We start from the raw sequence: 23,389 nt of genomic DNA, 5'->3' as shown, positions 1-23,389 counted from the left end.
TTTATGTTTCACTTTAGGTTCTTTATATATTTTTTAAATTTGTTTACTTTTTTTTTGTCAAGGCAGCATGGAAGATCTCTGAAGGTCTGGTTACTGTTTAGTAAGGGCTATTACAACGTTAAACACTATCTGAAGCAAGCTTTTTGGAGGACTTGCAGCTAAGACGAGCAAGGTTTTTAAAACCTGTTACAGTTTGTCTTTATTTTAGCAAGCATTGGTTCTGATGGGCACTGCTCATTGAATAGTATTGCTTATATACAATAGAAAAGGTGATCATATAATCATTGATATTAGTATATATTCTATTCATATATGGTTTAACGGTTCAGCTGCCAGCAGACCTTTATAATGTACAAGCAGTGTCGTCAAAAAGTAGAACCCTGGAAAAGAAATGTTGCTTTGCAAACTTAAAGGAATCCTGTACTGCTCAAAAAGATTAAAATCACGGTCTAGTAAATATATGCCCAATGAAAGCATGCATGCATTTAATTATGCATTTTTCATAGGGGTATGTCTCAACACAGCTTGCAAAAGCTGCATATCTCTTGTTGGCAGCTTTTGCAAGCCCTCCCCTTCTAACCCCGCCCAGACTTTCTGTGGCTGTCCAATCACAGACTTCCCAATGCAGCTCAATGAGAAGTCTTTGCAAGGCAGGTGCTCTGGGCAATTGCTGCCTCTTGAGTTTATCTCAACTGAGCTAAACAAACCAGGAAGCAACAGGACCTGCTGCCTGATTGACAGCCAGGGTGGTGTAACCAGTTTAATTTAGAAAAGTACCAATTTCTATTAAAATCTGTAGTTTTTGTAAAATGAAAAACATGGACACACTCTTCACATACCTAAATCACTTTAATAAGATGGTGTGCTCTATGTGTCGAGTATCCCTTCTGCGTCCACCTCATGGAAAGTTTGTCTATTGAGAAGCAAATCCAAACTCCACATGCCAGATTTTCGACTATCCCTTCCTAAAAACAGGTGAATTTAAATGACTGATGCAGTGATCTGTGATAATGTAGAATATCTATAAATCTTGACCAGTTGAGACCCAAGAGTGGCCGTCACTCAGTGGGTTCTATGACCACCTTTCTCATTAACCCCAGATTGTGTTGTGTCCTGTATTACGTTGTAGCTGCAGTTTCCATAGCAGCAGAATGTCAGCTCCTAGGGCTTTCATCTGTAAACTGTCAAATGTGAAGAATAGACTAGGGAATTGCTAATTGTGGAATAGTTTCCTAGATTTCTAAGAAATATAATTGTAGAATAATTTGGGGGGGGAGGGGGGAGGCAAGGTTGGAGTTCTTGGAATTAAATGTTTGATTGTAATGATTGTAAATGCCTTTTTATTTATATATTTACCTGTTATGGGAGTATAATTCTCAGAATCCACGATGATTGAACTTGTAGTCTCATTGGGCAGAATATATTGTGACAGTGTCACGTACTCTGTTTTTCATTGTATTGTGCCCGCTGTCTGCAGCCGAGCTTAGGGACGTAGCTCCTATTCACAGTACCAGGATTCCTGATCAATACTTACTGTAAGGGAGAGTCAAACAGCAGCATTGATTGCAGCAGACAGAGCCCTCAGCCCGGGAGAGCCGAGCCAGGGAATCCGTATTAAATGAGCTGCTTTGCTTTGTTTTGCAGAAAATCAATCGGGCTCCTTCGGATGAGGAATGCTTCTTTGACCTCTTAAGTAAATTTCAAAGCAACCGGATGGATGATCAGAGATGCACGTTAGAAGAGAGCCAGAGCGAGGTTACGGCGGATCCGGCTATGCCAATCGCAGCCCTGGAAGACAGGATATGTACGTAAGCAGCAAGCCTAACCGTGTTCTGTATCTCTGCTGCTCTACAGGGTCTAAATTGGGGTAACCCAGCTGGTATATGTTGACCAGGGTTCTAGATGGTGTCAATTATAACAAAGCTAGAGTGATGTAGGGTCTAAATCAGGATTCTCAAACTTCGCTCCCAGAAGTCTTTAAGCGGAAGAGGGGGCCATAGAATCGTGGGATTTGTAGTTCAGCTACATCTAGGGGGGCTGAAGAATGAGTTGCCTGGCCTAAAGTTATAGTAACCAGATCCCATACTGTCTATACGATGATTCTGAAATAACTACATTTATACCCCAGCAGGAGTCATATAGTGTCTGAGTTATAGAAACGAAGGTACGATTTGTTCTAAATAATAGAGTGATATAGAACCTAGATTATAATAGCTGTTTAAATTATAGCGTGTAAATTGTAGTACCATGACCACTGTGATGTTCTATAGGATCTCAGTGATAGTACAGCCGGAATTCTATAGGATCTCAGTGATAGTACAGCTGGAGTTCTATAGGATCTCAGTTATAGTACAGCCAGGGTTCTTTAGGATCTCAGTGATAGTACAGCCAGAGTTCTATAGGATCTCAGTGATAGTACAGCCAGAGTTCTATAGGATCTCAGTGATAGTACAGCCAGAGTTCTATAGGATCTCAGTGATAGTACAGCCAGAGTTCTATAGGATCTCAGTGATAGTACAGCCAGAGTTCTATAGGATCTCAGTGATAGTACAGCCAGAGTTCTATAGGATCTCAGTGATAGTACAGCCAGAGTTCTATAGGATCTCAGTGATAGTACAGCCAGAGTTCTATAGGATCTCAGTGATAGTACAGCCAGAGTTCTATAGGATCTCAGTGATAGTACAGCCAGAGTTCTATAGGATCTCAGTGATAGTACAGCCAGAGTTCTATAGGATCTCAGTGATAGTACAGCCAGAGTTCTATAGGATCTCAGTGATAGTACAGCCAGAGTTCTATAGGATCTCAGTGATAGTACAGCCAGAGTTCTATAGGATCTCAGTGATAGTACAGCCAGAGTTCTATAGGATCTCAGTGATAGTACAGCCAGAGTTCTATAGGATCTCAGTGATAGTACAGCCAGAGTTCTATAGGATCTCAGTGATAGTACAGCCAGAGTTCTATAGGATCTCAGTGATAGTACAGCCAGAGTTCTATAGGATCTCAGTGATAGTACAGCCAGAGTTCTATAGGATCTCAGTGATAGTACAGCCAGAGTTCTATAGGATCTCAGTGATAGTACAGCCAGAGTTCTATAGGATCTCAGTGATAGTACAGCCAGAGTTCTATAGGATCTCAGTGATAGTACAGCCAGAGTTCTATAGGATCTCAGTGATAGTACAGCCAGAGTTCTATAGGATCTCAGTGATAGTACAGCCAGAGTTCTATAGGATCTCAGTGATAGTACAGCCAGAGTTCTATAGGATCTCAGTGATAGTACAGCCAGAGTTCTATAGGATCTCAGTGATAGTACAGCCAGAGTTCTATAGGATCTCAGTGATAGTACAGCCAGAGTTCTATAGGATCTCAGTGATAGTACAGCCAGAGTTCTATAGGATCTCAGTGATAGTACAGCCAGAGTTCTATAGGATCTCAGTGATAGTACAGCCAGAGTTCTATAGGATCTCAGTGATAGTACAGCCAGAGTTCTATAGGATCTCAGTGATAGTACAGCCAGAGTTCTATAGGATCTCAGTGATAGTACAGCCAGAGTTCTATAGGATCTCAGTGATAGTACAGCCAGAGTTCTATAGGATCTCAGTGATAGTACAGCCAGAGTTCTATAGGATCTCAGTGATAGTACAGCCAGAGTTCTATAGGATCTCAGTGATAGTACAGCCAGAGTTCTATAGGATCTCAGTGATAGTACAGCCAGAGTTCTATAGGATCTCAGTGATAGTACAGCCAGAGTTCTATAGGATCTCAGTGATAGTACAGCCAGAGTTCTATAGGATCTCAGTGATAGTACAGCCAGAGTTCTATAGGATCTCAGTGATAGTACAGCCAGAGTTCTATAGGATCTCAGTGATAGTACAGCCAGAGTTCTATAGGATCTCAGTGATAGTACAGCCGGAGTTCTATAGGATCTCAGTGATAGTACAGCCGGAGTTCTATAGGATTAAAATTATAATACAACTCATTTAGGGTCAAAATGATAACAGCCAGAGGATGTACTGGACAGTATAGTACCACTAAATGATAGTGCAGGCCTTGGTCTGAGATAGTAGAGACCCCTTTATGGTCTAAGCCATGCTCTTAGCAGGCTTTGTTTTAAGGACAGCCGCCCATTCCTGCTATTTCTTGAAGAGTGTTTTAGCTAATGAATTATGTAAAATGAGTCGGGATGATTTACCGGGCACTAATTGCACGCCATGGGGAAACTGCAATACTTTGAACCATGAGGGGGTTAACTCTTGCTCTAAGTGCAGCAGTGATGGGGTTAATGTACACAGCCGTGGGGTGATTGTCACTTCTTGCTGTCATTAGCAGACTGCCGAGCTACGACCAGACCCCTGTGGCCGTTTCAGCCCTGTGCGATCAGCTCAATATTTCATTTGGCTCAGTCTGTCTGGAGAACAATCATCGAAACCCCCGCCCCCCCCCCCCCCCCCAATAATGTCCGTTCCCCTGCCCCCTGCAAGTCGCAAACAGCCAGCTGAGACCTGTCCCTGTCACAACACGTTCTGTGACATCCACTGCTAGGCCAACATGGTGACACGGAACGCAGGAATGGGTTAACATCTCCCTGTACTGTGTGTTCTCTGTATTAGATACTGTATCGGGGGTAACCTATAACTGCAATCTCACTCTATCTTTAACTATCAGGACATAATAGCAATCATCTGATCCTTAGCAGGTCTTAAAATTCAGTAAATACAACCTCCGATAAACAACATATGATATATTACACAGTGTCATGATTTAACAAAAATAAAGCCAAAATGGAGAAGCCATGTGTGCATTATGGCCAAACATCTCCATTTTTTTTCTCGTCTGCCCAAAGGACATGGTTCTAGAAATCTTGCTGTTTTATTGAGATGCAACTTTTCAAATCTAAGTCGTGCTGCCACGTTCTTTTTAGAGAGAAGAGCATTTTTCCTGGCAACCCTTCTAAACAAACCAAACATGTTCAATCTTTTTCTAAATTAACTTTTAAAGGGACACTATAGTCACCTGAACAACTTTAGCTTAATGAAGCAGTTTTGGTGTATAGAACATGCCCCTGCAGCCTCACTGCTCAATCCTCTGCCATTTAGGAGTTAAATCCCTTTTTTTTTTTTTTTTTTTTTTTTTTTTTTTGTAAATCTTTCTTTTATTATGGCATATGCGTTATGGGGTACAAAAGAGAGAGGAGGCATTGTGGGGTAACATGAGTTAATGATAACAAGATGGTGTGCAATGCACCTCAAAGAAAGATTGCCATGGTTTTTTGTTTTTTTTGCAAAACTGTCATGTAAACATACAAGCTTGGTTGATAAAATAACAGGAGATGTAACAGGTTATACGCGGACAAATGCACATTTTCATATGGTATATTTAAGTAAAACTTTGTAGCTTGAAGGAGAGCATAAGTATAAGTATATTATCAGAGTATTGCAAGGAGTGGTACTTCGCATCCCGGAACTCGTAACCTGCCACTCATACATGAGGCTACCATATACACTAGATTAAGAGCAGGCTTATGCTGCGAAACACTGAAGCATTGAGATTTAAGACATTATAGGTGAGTGTCGTTGCTCGCTTTGTGTATATATATGATGCACAACGCATTTATGAGGTATACTAGTGGTAGGACAAGAGTTGTGTGTATAGTAGTTTGCTAACAGTAGCTGTCATGTGTGGTACAAAAGATGTTATTAGGCACTAAGCAGGTAAGACAAAGGGTGTTAGTATGGCATAACATATCTTATAATGAGAAGAAAACAGAGGAAAAAAAGAAAAGTTACATCAAAAGCATGAAACTGTGGAATTGCCACGTGTGAGAGTCCGTTTCAGCCTATGCCTGATCGATACTGATCCCTTATCCAGGGAGAGTGTTCATGGGTGGCCCATTCAGCTTCTCCCCCATAGCCAGAGATTGGAGCGCTGTCTCGCCGGGCCTCACATATAGCCCAAGTCCGAGGACTGCTTCCCAGCATGTTCTTGTTCTGGTCGGCGAGTATTGCCAGCGGGCTTGCGCGGGTGACGTGGGGGCTTCTTCTGTCGGTCTGTGGTTTATGCTGGTGGTTGTTCCCAGAATTGCCAGAGCTTTTGCAGCAATGACCTGTACGCGGTGCCCGCTTCCTTGTTCCCGCCGCCGGCATTTTGTTTGGGTTCCGCCCTGCCCGTCTTATCCGAGCGTTGCCCTGCTGTGGGCGTAAATCCCTTTGTTTATGAACCCTAGTCACACCTCCCTGCATGTGACTTGCACAGCCTTCCATAAACACTTCCTGTAAAGAGAGCCCTATTTAGGCTTTCTTTATTGCAAGTTCTGTTCAATTAAGATTTTCGGATCCCCTGTTATGTTAATAGCTTGCTAGACCCTGCCCTGCAAGAGCCTCCTGTATGTGATTAAAGTTCAATTTAGAGATTGAGATACATTTATTTAAGGTAAATTACATCTGTTTGAAAGTGAACCCAGTATTTTTTTTCATGCAGGCTCTGTCAATCATAGCCAGGGGAGGTGTGGCTAGGGCTGCATAAACAGAAACAAAGTGATTTAACTCCTAAATGACAGAGAATTGAGCAGTGAAATTGCAGGGGAATGATCTATACACTAAAACTGCTTTATTTAGCTAAAGTAATTTAGGGGACTATAGTGTTCCTTTAACATTTAACATGCTAACTGAGGCCTGTAGAGTCTGAGATGTAACTCTTGGGTTGTTTGCAATTTCTCTGAGCATTGCACAAATTTGTTGGGACGTCCACTCCCGGGAAGATTGGCAACGGTCTTGAATGTATGTCTTTCCTCCTTAGTATTGTGTTAACACACACCTGAATGCCCCAAACCAGAAAACTGCTAAACCGTAATCTTTTATAGAGGTGGTCACACTTGCTGTTGATCAATTAATCAAGGGCATGTGATTAGCTGTACCGGTCTGCTACTTGGCCTCTTGATTTCTACTGAAGCAATAAGGGTGTACTTAGTTTTTGGTTTTTTTTTTTTTTTTTTTTTTTTTTTTTAATTCTTTATTTAGTCGTGCGCAAATATAACATTTGTGCCTCATCTGCCACAACAGCAGTGTGAGGTTGTAAACATTTATACATTTGTGTGACAAGGATACTTGTATGGTAAAACATTAATAGATTGTATTGGCAGCGTTGCACGTTTTTTTTGTGTATGTCTGTAGCGTTGGATAGGACATATCAAAGATTGAGTAGGTGTCTCTCAGGGTGAGTCGGGTATGTCTGTGCTCATGGTAGGTAGTGAGACTTCTGGTCGTGGGCCTGAGGCTAGGTTCGGTAGTAGGGTGAATTAGCATTGCTTTGTGATCGCTGGTTCAGGTCACCGTTCTCAGTGGTCTATGTGTTGGTTGATTGTGCCCCTAACCAAGGGGGATGCGGGGGGGGGAGGGGGGGGGTTGTAGTCTCGCGATTGGTTGTCGGTTCAGTGGGTACTGTCTGTGGCGCAGCCGAGCGCCCTTATGGGGGTTCCCATTTAGTGTGGGGGGGGGGTGTATGCGGTGTACCTTGTCGTCGCAGTTGGGGATCTGACCTGTTCTGTGGTGCGCAGCAGGTGTAAATTATAACATTCAGGGTATTAACAAGCAAATAGTACAATACAAAGTGAAACAGTCACTTCTTTTATCTGGATGCCACTGAGAGTCAGCCGTCCGGTTCCTCCCGTCTCTCCGGTGTTTGGATGTCTGCGGTTGTCAGTCCTAGTGGTTCAAGGAAGGATGAGGCTTCCGCCATCGAGGATAATGTGTGGGTGGTCCCATTATGAGTGGTTAGTAGCGTGCCCGGTGCTCCCCATCTGTATGTTATGTTGGCTGCTCGTAGTTGTTGGGTTACTGGGTGAAACGATCGGCGCCACTGAAGGGTGGCTCTGGTTAGATCCTGATAAAAAGTAAGGCTAGAGTCCTCAAATGCCAGTGGGGTTTTGCCCCGCAGTGCTGTCATTATTTGTCCTTTTTCCGAGGAGGACGTGCATCTTATTATGACATCTCTCGCGGATTGTGATGAAGCCCTTGGGGGGCCTGCGACTCTATATATGCCGTCTATTACCAGTTTTCGGGCCGTCGCTGGGGGTAGAATAGTCGCCAGTAATCTTCTCGTGTAGTGCGGCAGCTCCTCATCTGTGACATTGGTGGGGATGCCCCTGACTTTGATGTTGTTGCGTCTGTGGCTGTTTTCTAGGGCATTCATATGTAGTGCCATGTTATGGTGGGATTTCTGGAGTTTATGTACCAGATCTTGGACATTTGTTAGGTTAGTTGAGACCTCAGCTATGTCATTCTCAGTGACCTGTACTCTGTCTTTTGTACTTTGTAGGTCTGCCTTGATTCCCGCTAGTTCTTGTGTTAATATCTTGTGAAAGTCGTGTAACAGGATTTGCAGGTCATGCTTTGTTGCTGGTGGCGATCCCTCTGGGGGTGCTGGTGTTAGTATATGGAGGCTGTGTCCCCCCGTTGGTTTGGCCGGGCTTGTCTGGGTAGGGAGCGGTTGGAGTACCTCTGAGGCCTGTTGGAGTCCAGGAGGCCGCTGGAGCGGGAACCCGGTATCTCTCCCTTCCGTCTGGGTTCCGGCTGGGGAGGGCTGGCTTACCTCTGAGGCCTGTTTGGGCCTAGAAGGCTTTTGGAGCATGGCCCCGATGTCTCTCCCTTCCCACTGGGTTCCGGCTTTCTGGGACCGTCGCCCCATGGCAGGCATATGGGTCCCTGGGTCGGCAGAGGGTCCAGCAGAGGGTCCAGCGGCAGTGTTATTTTGGAGGCCCTGGTAAGCTCCGTCAAAGAGTGCCTCCAGGTCGGGCAGTGTATACGCGGAGTAGGCCCCGTTTCGGCGCTTCCGCTTCGGGAGTGACTTTGCGGCAAAGAAGGGCATCTATCGATGCAGAGTGCGGACCCGGTTCGGGATATATGTTTATGGTGGTGGGGTTTGCAGCGATCGTCAGGATTAAGGCGAGATTCGATTTTCAAGATCGGAGCTGCCAGAAATGGCGTCCGGTCAGCTCGGTAGTTGGCTCCGCCCCCCCGGTTTTTTTTTTTTTTTACACATGGCTTCTCCATTTTGGCTTCATTTTTGTTAAATAAATCACGACACGGTGTATTATGTCATGTGTTGTTGTTCATCTGAGGTTGTATTTACCTAAATGTAAGACCTGTTAATAACAATCATCTATTCCTTATGTCCTGATATGTAAAACAGTAGAATTCACAGAGGGTGACTGTATATCTAGATATATATATACTAGTAAAACCCTGATTATTGAGTTTCGATCAGAGTATTAACTCACTGACCTTCCTGCATTGTACGTCTCTCTCTGCCTAGGGGGTGCCTGGGGGGGTTAAAGAAATTTCTACCTAATGGCTGCTACGGCAACCGCTAACCCAGAAGCCGTAAAATTATCCCTAGACCTCTATTATTAGAATTCCTCTGTGTGTCTAATGAATTTGCACAGCTTTATCTATCTGAGGAGATCCAGCTGTGAAATCCATTTAATACCCAGCACAGGGCTTGTTACAGCCCCTCATATCTGCGTGTTATGGGGTATTCTTATTACACTGCCTGTAGTATGCTTATTATATGCTAATATCTGGGTATTACTGGAGTGCAGTTCTAGTCCCTGTCATTACACGGCTATTGTGCTAATACCTTTATATTATTAATTATTATTATATGTGTAATATACAGGTTATTTCAGTGTCTATATATAGGTGGGCTTAATTCAGCGGACAGTGTATTTTTGTTCCTAAAATTCACACAGTCTGAATCCTTCACTACCAAAATGCTTTATTTGTCCCTCCCCCCAGGAGCCCCACCAAACAATTGCATTAACATCTGTTTTAAACATGAAGTAAAGGAATTTAAGCATGCGTGGGATAGGCATAAGGCTATCCTAACTATAAGATAAGGTTGTGCCTTTTATAAATGAACCTTGTTACAGACAACAAGTCATGCCATTGTTCAGAACACTTGGAGTATTGTACGCAGTACTGGAGACCGTATCTTCAGAAGGATATTGATACCTTAGAGAGAGTTCAGAGAAGGGCTACTAAACTGATTCATGGATTGCAGGATAAAACTTACAAGGAAAGGTTAAATGATCTTAACATGCATATCTTGGAGGAAAGACGAGACAGGGGGGATATGATAGAAACATTTAAATACATAAAGGGAATCAACACAGTAAAGGAGGAGACTATATTTAAAAGAAGAAAAACTACCACAACAAGAGGACATAGTCTTAAATTAGCGGGGCAAAGGTTTAAAAATAATATCAGGAAGTATTACTTTACTGAGAGGGTAGTGGATGCATGGAATAGCCTTCCAGCTGAAGTGGTGGAGGTTAACACAGTAAAGGAGTTTAAGCATGCGTGGGATAGGCATAAGGCTATCCTAACGATAAGATAAGGCCAGGGACTAATGAAAGTATTTAGAAAATTGGGCAGACTAGATGGGCCGAATGGTTCTTATCTGCCGTCACATTCTATGTTTCTATGTACCGTACATAGCTTGCTTATAGTTGCGTGATAAAACAGTTAATTCATGTTCTTCCTTAACTTTTTATCTTTACCAATATTTGTGTAGACACCATATGGTATCCCTTTTCTTTCAATATTTCGGGCAGGGTAACTTTAAAGTCTACATACAATAGTTGCGGCACTATGTGTGGGTAGGGAGTGGTGCTGCCTTTTTATAGCTACTCTGCAAAGATTTATAGAATAGGGCCCAGGGCAAAGTGAATTGGAGCCACATCAGCTGCATTTTGCTACGCATTACTTTTTAAAAACCAACATGACTATATACATATTGTAGGGAGGGAAGGGGTTAATGCCTGGTGTAAAACTATCCTGATTCTGCATTTTCACACCAGATCATCTTCTGCTCTCTTTGCATTTGTATTCATAAATCCACCAACACGTTATAGTTCTGTACCCAGCTGCATTTATAGCTCACACACCTGTAACTACAGAATTCTCAAGAACTCCTTTACTTCCCCGCTTCCTCCCCCCCCCCATCTCGCCCAATAAAAAGGACTCTATACGTTTTTTTTTTTTAAAACCCTCTCCCATGCACGCACTAAATGGTCATACAGTCATGTCAAACTATCTATAAATGACTTTATGTAGGATGTTTGTGTGATTTGTGTTGTTGCGTGCATGCAGTGCATTTGTGTGTTAGTATGTGTGCATCTATGTGTGTGTTTGTGTGTATCTGTGAATCCATGAATGTATGTATAGTATATAGCCAGTAATTCAGTATGCAGTATACATCCCATTGTAAAGCGCTGCAGAATTTGTTGGCTCTATATAAATAATAATGATAGCATGTACTGTGTGAATGCATGTTTGTAGCATGTAGTCAGAGCAGGACCGCCTGGGACCAGGGACTTATCTTCCGCGAGGGAAACAAGGCATTTGCCTTGGGCGGCACTTTGCTGGAAGAGGCAAAAAAAGCCGCCCCCAAACACCCAGGCAGATCCCTGGTTTGCCTTGTGGCTTGGGGGGCTTAAGAGCTGGCCACTTTTGAGCCCCCCCAAGGCGGGCGGCGGGCAGCGAGGGAGCATGCTCACCTGAGCTCTTCCTGCTCAGCTCCCTCGCGCGCCGCTTAATGAAGCTGGGAGACGGAATATGACGTCACTTTTGGCTCCCGGCATTACTAAGCGGCGCGCGAGGGAGCTGAGCAGGAAAATCAGAGCTCCCTCGCCGCCTACTTAGCCTGTCCGCCCTCTACCTGCCCACCCAGCAGCCCCACTGGACCGCAGGTAAGTTATCCACTCCAGCTTTCCCAGGGAGGCTGGGTGGATTTAAAGTAAAATCTTAAAAAATAATAATTTGTGAGTGTTGGTGGAAATGTGTGTTTGTGTGTCTGTGAGTGCATGTGTGTGTGTTGGTCAATGCGTGTGTTTGAGCGTCTGTCAGTCAAAGTGCAGCTTTGACGGGAAGGGGTGGGGGAAATTTAAATTAGGGGGGTGCCCCTAGTACCGTCCTGCCTAGGGCAGCACAAATCCTAAATACACCACTGCCTGGGACCCAGGGGTTAGAGAGGGGAACCATGAATTTCTTTGGCCCCATTAACCATCACTATGTTAAGAATGAAGATGAAGCCCCAAGCAGATAACCTGCCTAGGACCTCGTGGGATCTTAATCTTTCTCTGCATACAATTCTAGGTATATTAGGTGTGAATGTATTTATCAAGTCTAAAGACACGTTTAAGATCCAGGTGTGTACATGTATGTTGCACATTTTTCATAGAACCTATAACCCATTAGGTCTGCCATTAGTTTTGTCTATGTGGCTGAATATATTTTTACTCCGTGAAGACTTTTTTCCCATGATAAGTCCATGATCAGTTAATGCCTGGGCCCTAAACCACTGTACATGCAGATATTTTCTCTGGTGGCCATTCAGCTTCTATCACGTAGACAGCAGCAATCACAAGTGATCATTCAAAACCACCCAAGTCCTCCATGTGGCTATGGCATCCATGAAAATGAGGTAGCCGCTGGGTAAAGTTAAGCAAGAGCGTTGACACTAGAGTAGCCACACTCCTGCTGACATCATGGTTGGTGGTCAGTATCATGCCACCATAGTGGCCTGGCATTTGGGAGGGTACAAGCATTCCCTCTACTCCCCAGTATGAATGCACAGGAAATCCTCTCTATAGCATGGTAGCGGCAGTAATGAAAGACTACTATCGTATCTTACTTATGATTCTTCCGATTCCCTCTAAGACCCCATTTGTGAACAGACAATGTAAACTAAATCACCAGACGGTCATTGGTCCTTATGTAGTCTTACTATCTTTGTATTAATACCAAGCTTAGGACATGGGTTGCTATAACGCAAGTGCCAATCACCATCAACTGACAAGTGAATTTAATTGTTATGGAACCTGGACTTCCAATGCCATGACCAACTGTTGTTTGAACTTTCGCTGGCAGACTTTTTTGGGGGTTGCAGGACCAAGAACAGCTGGAGTTTGTCCAGTCTCTGCATACAAACCTTAACAACTTCAAAGCAATTTCTGGCTAGTTTTGTAGGTAGGAAGTCACTGGCAATACCCCATCACATCTGCCACTTGTCTCTGGAATGTATCGATTGGGTACGTGATGCCAGGAAATAGATGGATGATCTCCAATATCTAATGGGGCCAGATTATGTACGTTTTAAAATGATCCATCTTTTCAGAGTGGCTGAGCACACGTTCTCTTCTACTCGGCCTGTGAGATCCAGCCAGTTCAGTCCCAAGGACGTTAATAGTGGTCAGATCTGGCTACTTGGCAAAATGTTACCCCATCAAGAGCTCACCAAGCTACTGTAATTAGTCACGATTGTGGGTAATAATTAGTGTTTACTGAGGATTGATTTTGAAAGCAAGGAGGACGGTTTAGCACTCTGCGAGGGCGCAAGCACTCTTACATCTTAATTGGGCTAATAACAAGAGTCTCTCTGTTATTAGCTTCTCTGCTCCTCCTTCACACGTCCACATCCCATAATTAGAGCAACGTCACTCTTGGAATGGATTTCCGTCTATTTAAAAGAAAGAAAAGAGATTTATGGAATTGTGAATTACAATTGGGTAATACTGCAAACTACCATTACTAGGTTACTTCACTTAACCATTTTAGTACCAAAGGGATGCTTTTCACACCCTATCAAAAAAAGGTTAAATACCGAGTGGCTTTATATTATTTAAGGGACGCTCCAGGCTCCCACACACGTTAGGTGCACTGTGTAGGTTAGGTTACAGTTAGTTATACTGGGTGGATTTATATTACTAAAGGGACACTCCAGGCTCCCACACACGTTAGATGCACTGTGTAGGTTAGGTTACAGTTAGTTATACTGGGTGGGTTTATATTATTAAAGGGACACTCCAGGCTCCCACACACGTTAGGTGCACTGTGTAGGTTAGGTTACAGTTAGTTATACTGGGTGGGTTTATATTATTAAAGGGACACTCCAGGCTCCCACACATGTTAGATGCACTGTGAAGGTTAGGTTACAGTTAGTTATACTGGGTGGGTTTATATTATTAAAGGGACACTCCATGCTCCCACACACGTTAGGTGCACTGTGTAGGTTAGGTTACAGTTAGTTATACAGAGTAGGTTTATATTTTTAAAGGGACACTCCATGCTCCCACACACGTTAGATGCACTGTGTAGGTTAGGTTACAGTTATACTGGGTGGGTTTAGATTATTAAAGGGACACTCCAGGCTCCCACACACGTTAGATGCACTGTGTAGGTTGGGTTACAGTTCGTTATACTGGGTGGGTTTATATTATTAAAGGGACACTCCAGGCTCCCACACACTTTAGGTGCACTGTGTAGGTTAGGTTGCAGTTATACTGGGTGGGTTTATATTATTAAAGGGACACTCCAGGCTCCCACTCACATTAGGTGCACTGTGTAGGTTAGGTTACAGTTAGTTATACTCAGTGGGTTTATATTATTAAAGGGACACTCCAGGCTCCTACACACTTTAGGTGCACTGTGTGGGTTAGGTTGCAGTTATACTGGGTGGGTTTATATTATTAAAGGGACAGTCCAGGCTCCCACTCACATTAGGTGCACTGTGTAGGTTAGGTTACAGTTATACTGGGTGGGTTTATATTATTTAAGGGACGCTCCAGGCTCCAACACACGTTAGGTGCACTGTGTAGGTTAGGGTACAGTTAGTTATACTGGGTGGGTTTATATTATTAAAGGGACACTCCATGCTCCCACACACATTAGATGCACTGTGTAGGTTAGGTTACAGTTATACTGGGTGGGTTTATATTATTAAAGGGACACTCCAGGCTCCCACACACGTTAGATGCAGTGTGTAGGTTAGGTAACAGTTATACTGGGTGGGTTTATATTATTAAAGGGACACTCCAGGCTCCCACACACGTTAGGTGCACTGTGTAGGTTAGGTAACAGTTATACTGGGTGGGTTTATATTATTAAAGGGACACTCCAGGCTCCCACACACGTTAGATGCACTGTGTAGGTTAGGTTACAGTTAGTTATACTGGATGGGTTTATATTAATAAAGGCACACTCCAGGCTCCCACACACGTTAGGTGCACTGTGTAGGTTAGTTTACAGTTAGTTATACTGGGTGGGTTTATATTATTAAAGGGACACTCCAGGCTCCCACACACGTTAGATGCACTGTGTAGGTTAGGTTACAGTTAGTTATACAGAGTGGGTTTATATTATTAAAGGGACACTCCAGGCTCCCACACACGTTAGGTGCACTGTGTAGGTTAGTTTACAGTTAGTTATACTGGGTGGGTTTATATTATTAAAGGGACACTCCAGGCTCCCACACACGTTAGATGCACTGTGTAGGTTAGGTTACAGTTAGTTATACTGGGTGGGTTTATATTATTAAAGGGACACTCCAGGCTCCCACACACGTTAGGTGCACTGTGGAAGTTAGGGTACAGTTAGTTATACTGGGTGGGTTTATATTATTAAAGGGACACTCCAGGCTCCCACACACGTTAGGTGCACTGTGTAGGTTAGGTTACAGTTAGTTATACTGGGTGGGTTTATATTATTAAAGGAACACTCCAGGCTCCCACACACGTTAGGTGCACTGTGTAGGTTGGGTTACAGTTAGTTATTATAACAGGTGGGTTTATATTAATAGCCCTGCCCCTCTACAGGTAAAGATGATATTGGGGTATAACAATAACTCAGAACAATAATATAAAACACTTCACTACCAAATGCTTTCAGTTTAAAAAAACAAACAAAAAAAAAAACCTATAACTTTTTGAAATGTGATGAAACATACAATTGAACAGCTTTTGCATACTTACGTGTTTAGGTATTCATCAATACCAATTTAAATTATCTGAAGGGTGTTGTATTAATAGATGGTGCAGGTTAAACAGGGCTCAGAACATGTAGATCTTTGGGATTTGTTGATGACACGGACAATATCAATGTATGAAGTCACCGCCGTCTTGGTTAAAGCAGTTTCTGTACCAGATTCCCCTCCTGATGGGCTTATCCATTCAGGTAATATGTGAGTTTGTAAAAGCCAGTTGATGCCAAGGTGACTTACTTTATGTTAACCCAGAAGATAGAAGTTTCCCCACCAATGTCCTTGGAATTTTGTTGATGAAAATGTAATTGTAGAAAAACCTCTTTCCATCATCTCTCTCTTCTTAACTTATGTTCCCAGCTGCATCCTCGCTGATGGCCTCGCCCCAGACAGAGGAGTTTTTCGACTTGATAGCAAGCTCCCAGAGTCGGAGGTTGGATGACCAACGAGCAAGCGTGGGGAATTTACCTGGTCTACGGCTAACTCACAATAATATGGGTCATCTTCTAGTGGAAGGGGACCAGCAGGAGCCCGGGGACGAGTTTTTCAACATGCTAATGAAGTGCCAGGTAACTGTACTTGTCAAGTAGTTTTAAACTTCAGGTTTACATACCGGAACATAAATCAACCTAGGCAACAACTCTGCCACTCAACAAAAAAATCTAAACATCATAAAGTGGAGAAACAAGAAATGAAAGAGATGCGTAAAGGAGAGTGGAGAGAGATATTGGATACTCAAGGAGGTGGCAAATTGGATTTGTATTTATCGAAAGCTAGCAAGTAACTGAGCCATAATACCAGGGGTCACATATCCTAAGCAACTAACAATGCTTGCAGTTTGCTGGTTGCTTGCATATTTCATGGTTATTTCAGCAAAATACCTGAACACATTTGTTTATAAATACTTGAGCTGGTTCTTGCTGTGTATTAGAACTTGAAATGGTCGTCCAACCTTAATTAGTTGGAAAATAGCTATGTTTAGGGGAGGAAGTGGTTACCCGAATAATTCATCATGGACGTGCAGGGACAAATCTGTTCACGCGTCTCACCAGCCTGGCCTCTATAATGACACCCCATGGGATTCTGGGAACCAGCATGACAATGGTAGTAGCCAGCAGGACACGCAGACTGTGTCTCTCTGTGGAATCAAGCAATGCACATTTTCATGCGATAATGCTAATTAAATCGCCATGACAACTTAAGCTTGCATTTAATATTTCACCACATATAATTCAGTTTACAGAACATGACCAGATCAGCTGGTTTTTAGGTTGCTTTGACACATGAAATGTAATATTGTATTGCCCAGTGATACACCGGATTCAATTCTTTAGAGTTCTAGAATGCTTGTGGTGGTAAAAGACAATTCCCCCTGATTAATCCCGCTTTTTTCACATTGAGAAAAGGCTCTTTGAAATATACATCTAAAGCAAAAAGAAAAACAAAACATATCGTGTAATATAGTGAATTAACCATCAGTATGATGTGCTTTGCAGGGGTCCTACTCACAGTTAATGGGGCTTCTCTGTCAAAAGCATCTTGTATCAATTACAGGTAGTACCACTTTAAGAACACGGTACCCAGCTTTGGATTTTCCTCGTTGATATGAAAGAAAACAGAGTAGGAGCAGCTTCTAATGCTTGGTTGTATAGGGAGAGGTATTAGCAGTAGAAAGAGGGAACACTGGTGAGACCTCACTTGGAGTATTGTACGCAGTACTGGAGACCGTATCTTCAGAAGGATATTGATACCTTAGAGAGAGTTCAGAGAAGGGCTACTAAACTGGTTCATGGATTGCAGGATAAAACTTACCAGGAAAGGTTAAAGGATCTTAACATGCATAGCTTGGAGGAAAGACGAGACAGGGGGGATATGATAGAAACATTTAAATACATAAAGGGAATCAACACAGTAAAGGAGGAGACTATATTTAAAAGAAGAAAAACTACCACAACAACAAGGCATAGTCTTAAATTAGAGGGGCAAAGGTTTAAAAATAATATCAGGAAGTATTACTTTACTGAGAGGGTAGTGGATGCATGGAATAGCCTTCCAGCTGAAGTGGTAGAGGTTAACACAGTGAAGGAGTTTAAGCATGCGTGGGATAGGCATAAGGCCTAAGATAGTATGAGAGTATTTAGAAATTGGGCAGACTAGATCTGCCGTCACATTCTATGTTTCTATGATTATTCTTTGCTACCTATTTTTTAGAATGATACGCTAGAACAGGGATAGGCAACCTTCGGCACTCCAGATGTGGTGGACTACATCCCCCATAACGCTCTTACATCCATAATGCTGGCAAAGCATTATGGGAGATGTAGTCCAAACCATCTGGAGTGCCGAAGGTTGCCTGTGCCTGCGCTAGAACATGTATTAACTTGCAATAGTAGCGTGAAAATGGCGCTCCAAATTTAAACACAGCGCATCAAAATTAGTGTGACACCGTCCCTCTTCACAAAATCCAGAAAAAACCTTCACCCACCGATAATGTAACGCTTTTTACCCAATCAGGAGGCTTCCTCGGACGTCTCAGTCCTTTGCCTTCGTTCCTATTAAAGAATGTGGTTTTAATACAAGAGCTACACTGTGTCAATACTTTGGTTCGTATTCGGTGTATCACCATTGGGGGTTAAATACACAGGTGTACAGAAGCTATAAAGTATACTGTGAAATATTTACGTAGTTCATTAAGATTTTACATTTTTGTAAAAAAAAAATATATATATCAGCACGATTCGTGCTTTTTTTTTCTTTTGTTTTTTGAGGTTAAGGATAGTTTCTATTCTTTGACACAATTTAAAAAGCACATTGTCTATTAACACAGTTTGTGGGAAGCTAGGTAGTTGCAGTCACTCTCACGAGCACTTCCTGTGCAGGTTGCAGTACGACCAATGGAAAAGCGCAGAAGGAAATTTCTCCCCATTTAATTAAAGAGAAAAAAAAAAAAAAACAGAGTTCGTCATCAACCCATGACTTTAGTCTAAATGATCAAAACTGGAAAAACCCTCAACAGCATTATTTTTCCCATCTTCTATTTAGCCTCAATTTGCATTACCCCTGTCTATCCTTACAATTACTGGTTTAATACATAGACCCTAATGTATATTAAATATTTCAGGCTTGTCAAGAGATGGAAATCTAATTCCCAGTGGAACATCCTATTTTAGTTTGTGCTGTTCTTTGCCTGATGCCGAGATAAGAGTATGATGTTCAAGGGCAATTATCAAGGTCGACTGAGTTACTGTTCATCAAACAAAGAATGATAGCTTAAACGTAGCCCATTAATACTGATGAAAGACTCTATCTAGGTATAAAAGTCATTTTGTGCTTACCTTTGCTTTTCAGTCTTCACGGATAGATGACCAAAGATGTGCACCTCCAGATTCAGTTCCCAGGGGCCCCACAATGCCTGACGAAGATTTCTTCAGTCTGATTCAGAGAGTTCAAGCCAAGCGGATGGATGAACAAAGAGTTGATCTTCCGTCCAATCAAGAAGATGAGAGGCAAGGTGACCAACAGCGACCAAGTAACAGCTAAGTTCTAGTATATCCTCCTGATGGGACAGACATCTGCCTTTTACAAAGGAAACTACCTATTTCAGAGGATTTAACACCACAGTGGACCTACAAGAGACAGTTTTTTTTTTTGTTTTTTTTTGTTAGAAATCAATGTATTTGCATAGCTGACGTATAGAGATTAAGTGGACAAATTTGGTGGTGAACGTTCGTGAGCTATCCGGGTGTTTGGTCAATTAGTTAAACAGTTGTACCTATTTTATAGACTGCTTTTTCTAGACTATTATTATAATTGAAGCAGGAAAACGTATTTCAAGGATTCACGAATGGTGATTCCCAAGTATTTAATGGACAGAAAATTGCTGCAACTCTACAGCGATCTTATCCTGAAGATAAAACGGGCTACCTAGCAACGTGAAATGCGCCGGCCACAGCCGTACAAGTTTATTCTGCTGTATGGGAGCCAGTAACATATGTGGTCAGCAGTTTGTATTCTGTCCTAGTAGGCCTTATTCACTAAATGGCAATAACGTCATTTTATTTTTATTTTATTTTTACAATAATTTCCTAAACATTAGGATTTTAGTTTGCTAGCGGTGCAGCAGGCTTTTACACAGTATTCTTTATTAGAGACAGGTGTCAGAAATGATCCCCATTCACTCCAGATTTCAATAGGTGCTTGCCTCCGAAAAAGGTAAAAACACATAAAAATCTCAATAACTGTCCTTCCTTAAAACATATTTATTAGTTTATTTATGTTTACAGATTCTGTAATGTAGCTATCTGGTCTAGCTATAGCTGAGTCTCGGCATGCTCTCATTTCACCCGTTGATAATAGTCTCTCTTTTCGCAGGTACTAGTTGGTCCGTACCAGAAGTCATTATCGTAAATGTATGGTTTGCTGTGTTCAGGCTCGGATTGGGCTGTTTAATCTTGGCCCAATGCTGATTGGTGCACAGTAATGTGTATGTGGGTTGCTAATGATATAATTCCAACAGGACATCTACAGCTTATAAATTTGTATCTGTCATGAAAAATCTGACACTTTGACAAAAGCAGTACATTTGTAAGGTTATTACTTTTTTTTTTTTAGTTTTTTAATTTATGCAGTGGTGTTGATTCACTATACAGCGAATTTCAGTAAATTAAAAACCAAATTGCAACAATTTGCGGGGGGGGGAAAAATCTCCAACTAGACTAATCACAGATTTTTACAATTCCGTTTTCGTGTCGCTACAATACTATTTTTGTGTAGGATATATAATTGACAAAAGTGCAAATAGGAAAAATGCGCCAAAGGAGATATTAGGAAAACGTTTTCTAGCGATTTCCCACCGACGTATTCACTACAGGGAGAATTCAAAGTACCGTGAATTTATAATTTCAGATCAAAGTAGCGGAACTAGAAATCTTCTCTAAGCCAGTTATCCTTTCAGTTTGACTAGTCTGGCCTTAAATTTTAAATTCACTTTGAATTATCACTTCGTTGAATAATCCTTTCAGTGTTTCATTTGTAGCTAGAACTCAATATGAACAAAGAGAATGGAGTCCAGATGTCTCTATACGATACACGACTCCGAAGTAACTGATATTTCTGGATTTTATTTTTGGGGCAAAACGAGTGTTTTTTGGGGGGGGGGGGGTAGTGGGGTTGAGCGAGGGATGGACTAGAATTGCACAAAAGGGGCAAATAGATGACTAATACTGTGAATTAACATGGAAACATAAATAAGAGTTACTCAGTTTATATATATTATTTTTTTTTTATTTTTTTCTTGCAGCTTTGTTATTTATATCAGGGCTAAAACATAGAAACCCATTGATTACAGTTTGCCAATTAGGATTTGTTTTGTGCACTGTTCCTTAACACACGTAACATTGATGAGTGAGGGACGAGATGTTTTTCGTAATACCATCATGCGTTCCTGATAAGGTACTAAATCAGTTGTGGTAGCAACGATTTACAAAACATAGCCTAGTTTCACAACTTCGTTTGTGTTCTATGCTGTCGACAGCTAAAAAAAAAAATTAGACCAAATGTTCTGATCTAACTTTAAATGTGTATAAATGAAAGTGTTTGCTCCAATTATCTGGGGAGAGATTAACCTCAAGAGGAAATGTACAATAAGGGGGTGGGTTATATTGGAAAATATCCCGTCGTGAAATCTGTAAACACACGTCGGGCCCCCAACCTAGTTCCCAGTACGTGCATGCAGCCATATCATGTCCTATAGAACTACTAATTTCTCATGTGTGATTGAAATAGGTATTATGCAAAGTGAACACTAGCAAATCTGTTGCCTGCTTAAAACTATCCAAAGGTGTGCAACCAGGGATTTCATTTTTTTTTTTTTTCTGTAAATTGAACCTATATTGACTACACAGTAGTAAAAAAATAGTCATCAAACCTAATCATCATTACATTTTTAAAAAGCACGTTTTAAGTAATAAATACAAACCAGTGGAACGTGGACCAGCTAACAAGGGACCAACGTATAAGTGAAGGGGTATTTAAATGGGGGTTTGGAAGAGGGAACAGTCTTAGGCAAACCTGCACCCCGCCAATGGCAAACCTGCACCCCGCAGGCTTTTCTTGCAGTCTATCAAAACTCACAGTAAGGTGCTCCGAGAATATGTGCAGGGTTGTGCTGTGAATGAGCCTGTCAACCTCTAAACCTGCGAGTGTATAGATGGAGTTAAACCTTTCCATGCCCACTTACTGTAGCAATGACTCGGGATACAGTAATGAAATGTCATATCCTGGAGCCTTCCTCCACTAAGAAACTTAACACTGGTCCTTTTACTGCGTCCATACAAGTGGCAAAATTCAAACTCTGTGTGGGGTGTTTGTCTCCATCTTGATAAAGACCCAGGCGTAGCGTTTAAATGTTTCCAATTGTGAGGATACAATGAAGGGTGCACTATTCTATATAACAGTGCTCATCCTTATTTACATTTGCATGCTAGATTGCAGGGGTTTCTGGAACTGGAGATCTTTCGCTCCATTTTATTAGAATATTGAAGTTGGTGCTAGACTATTCTTCCAAGGCGCCGACAGCATGGCAAATACAAGGATATGTAGCCTTGGTTCTATCACTTTCTATTAAACAGAACCTATAGTCCCCAACAATGACAATCATTATTCCCTTACTGTCCACCCCTCTTCGTCCACCACCCTTTGGATCTAAAAAAATGAAAGTTAAATAATGATTACTCACAACCTTTCGAGTGTCAAAATGCCTACGCTACGATGTTCAGCTCTATGTCCAATGATGTCAGCATCCCACGATCTATCAGCAGCATTTGTGGAAGCACCTCTTGTGGCTGTCAGGAAGACCGCCACTAGAGGTGGATTTAATCCCGTCATGTAAACACTGCAGTTTCTAAATATCGGGGGGAAAAAACTCAATGGTCAGTATAGGGGAAACGTTTAATGTACGGTAGTGATGGAAAAAGTCCCAAGAATAGTTGTTTCTGATAGTTTTTGGAGGGTGGGGAGGTGTGAGGATTATTGACGAGTAATAGTATCTTTGTAGTAAATATCTGTATAGCAGTACTTGTGCTAGAACGGTGGGCTGTGTCAATGCTGGCCATTTAAGGGTACAAAACATTGGTAAAAATATCCCGCCCCAGGCATATATAGATAAACGTTCTCAGTCAATGCTGGTGTTCCCATAACTTTCTATAGGACTGATGTCCAATATACCATAATCACTAGCTTAATAGAGAATTGTGCTAGCTGTACGGCCAGTGGCAGCCCAGCCATTTTTAACTTAATTCATAAACTATGAATAAATATCATTTATTCTAATTAACAGCAGCCATAGTCCAGCTTCTCTTACCTATGTGTGTGACTTCATATATAGTAAATGTATTAACGAGGTTACAGCAGCTGAGCTCATGCAAATAGCGGTCTAATTTCATAGAAATTACATTAAAACAAATGAAATTAATGAATGCAGACATTACTCTATAAATTGTCCATCTTTAGTATTGGCGCCTGGATTCTCCCTTTAAGTTTTTTTTTGTTTTTTTTAAATGTCTTTATTCCAAAGTTTTGC

At 41.9% G+C, this 23,389-nt stretch overlaps 1 protein-coding gene across 2 annotated transcripts in view; it reads left to right on the top strand.

Annotated features, from left to right (window-relative positions):
• The window catches only part of GPSM1 (G protein signaling modulator 1), a 186,753-nt gene extending 165,819 nt beyond the window's left edge, over window positions 1-20,934 (top strand). For both annotated transcript variants that reach the window (XM_063432877.1, XM_063432878.1), the window contains exons 12-14: window positions 1,645-1,804; window positions 16,171-16,379; window positions 19,159-20,934. In XM_063432877.1, coding sequence (XP_063288947.1) covers window positions 1,645-1,804; window positions 16,171-16,379; window positions 19,159-19,350 — 561 coding nt within the window. In that variant the 3' untranslated portion in view covers window positions 19,351-20,934. The remainder of the gene's footprint in view (window positions 1-1,644; window positions 1,805-16,170; window positions 16,380-19,158) is intronic.
• The last annotated feature ends 2,455 nt before the right edge of the window (window positions 20,935-23,389 follow it).

The sequence above is a fragment of the Pelobates fuscus genome, chromosome 9, assembly GCF_036172605.1.
Source record: "Pelobates fuscus isolate aPelFus1 chromosome 9, aPelFus1.pri, whole genome shotgun sequence".
Lineage (NCBI taxonomy): Eukaryota > Metazoa > Chordata > Amphibia > Anura > Pelobatidae > Pelobates > Pelobates fuscus.
This window is presented reverse-complemented; position numbering and strand designations above follow the sequence as displayed.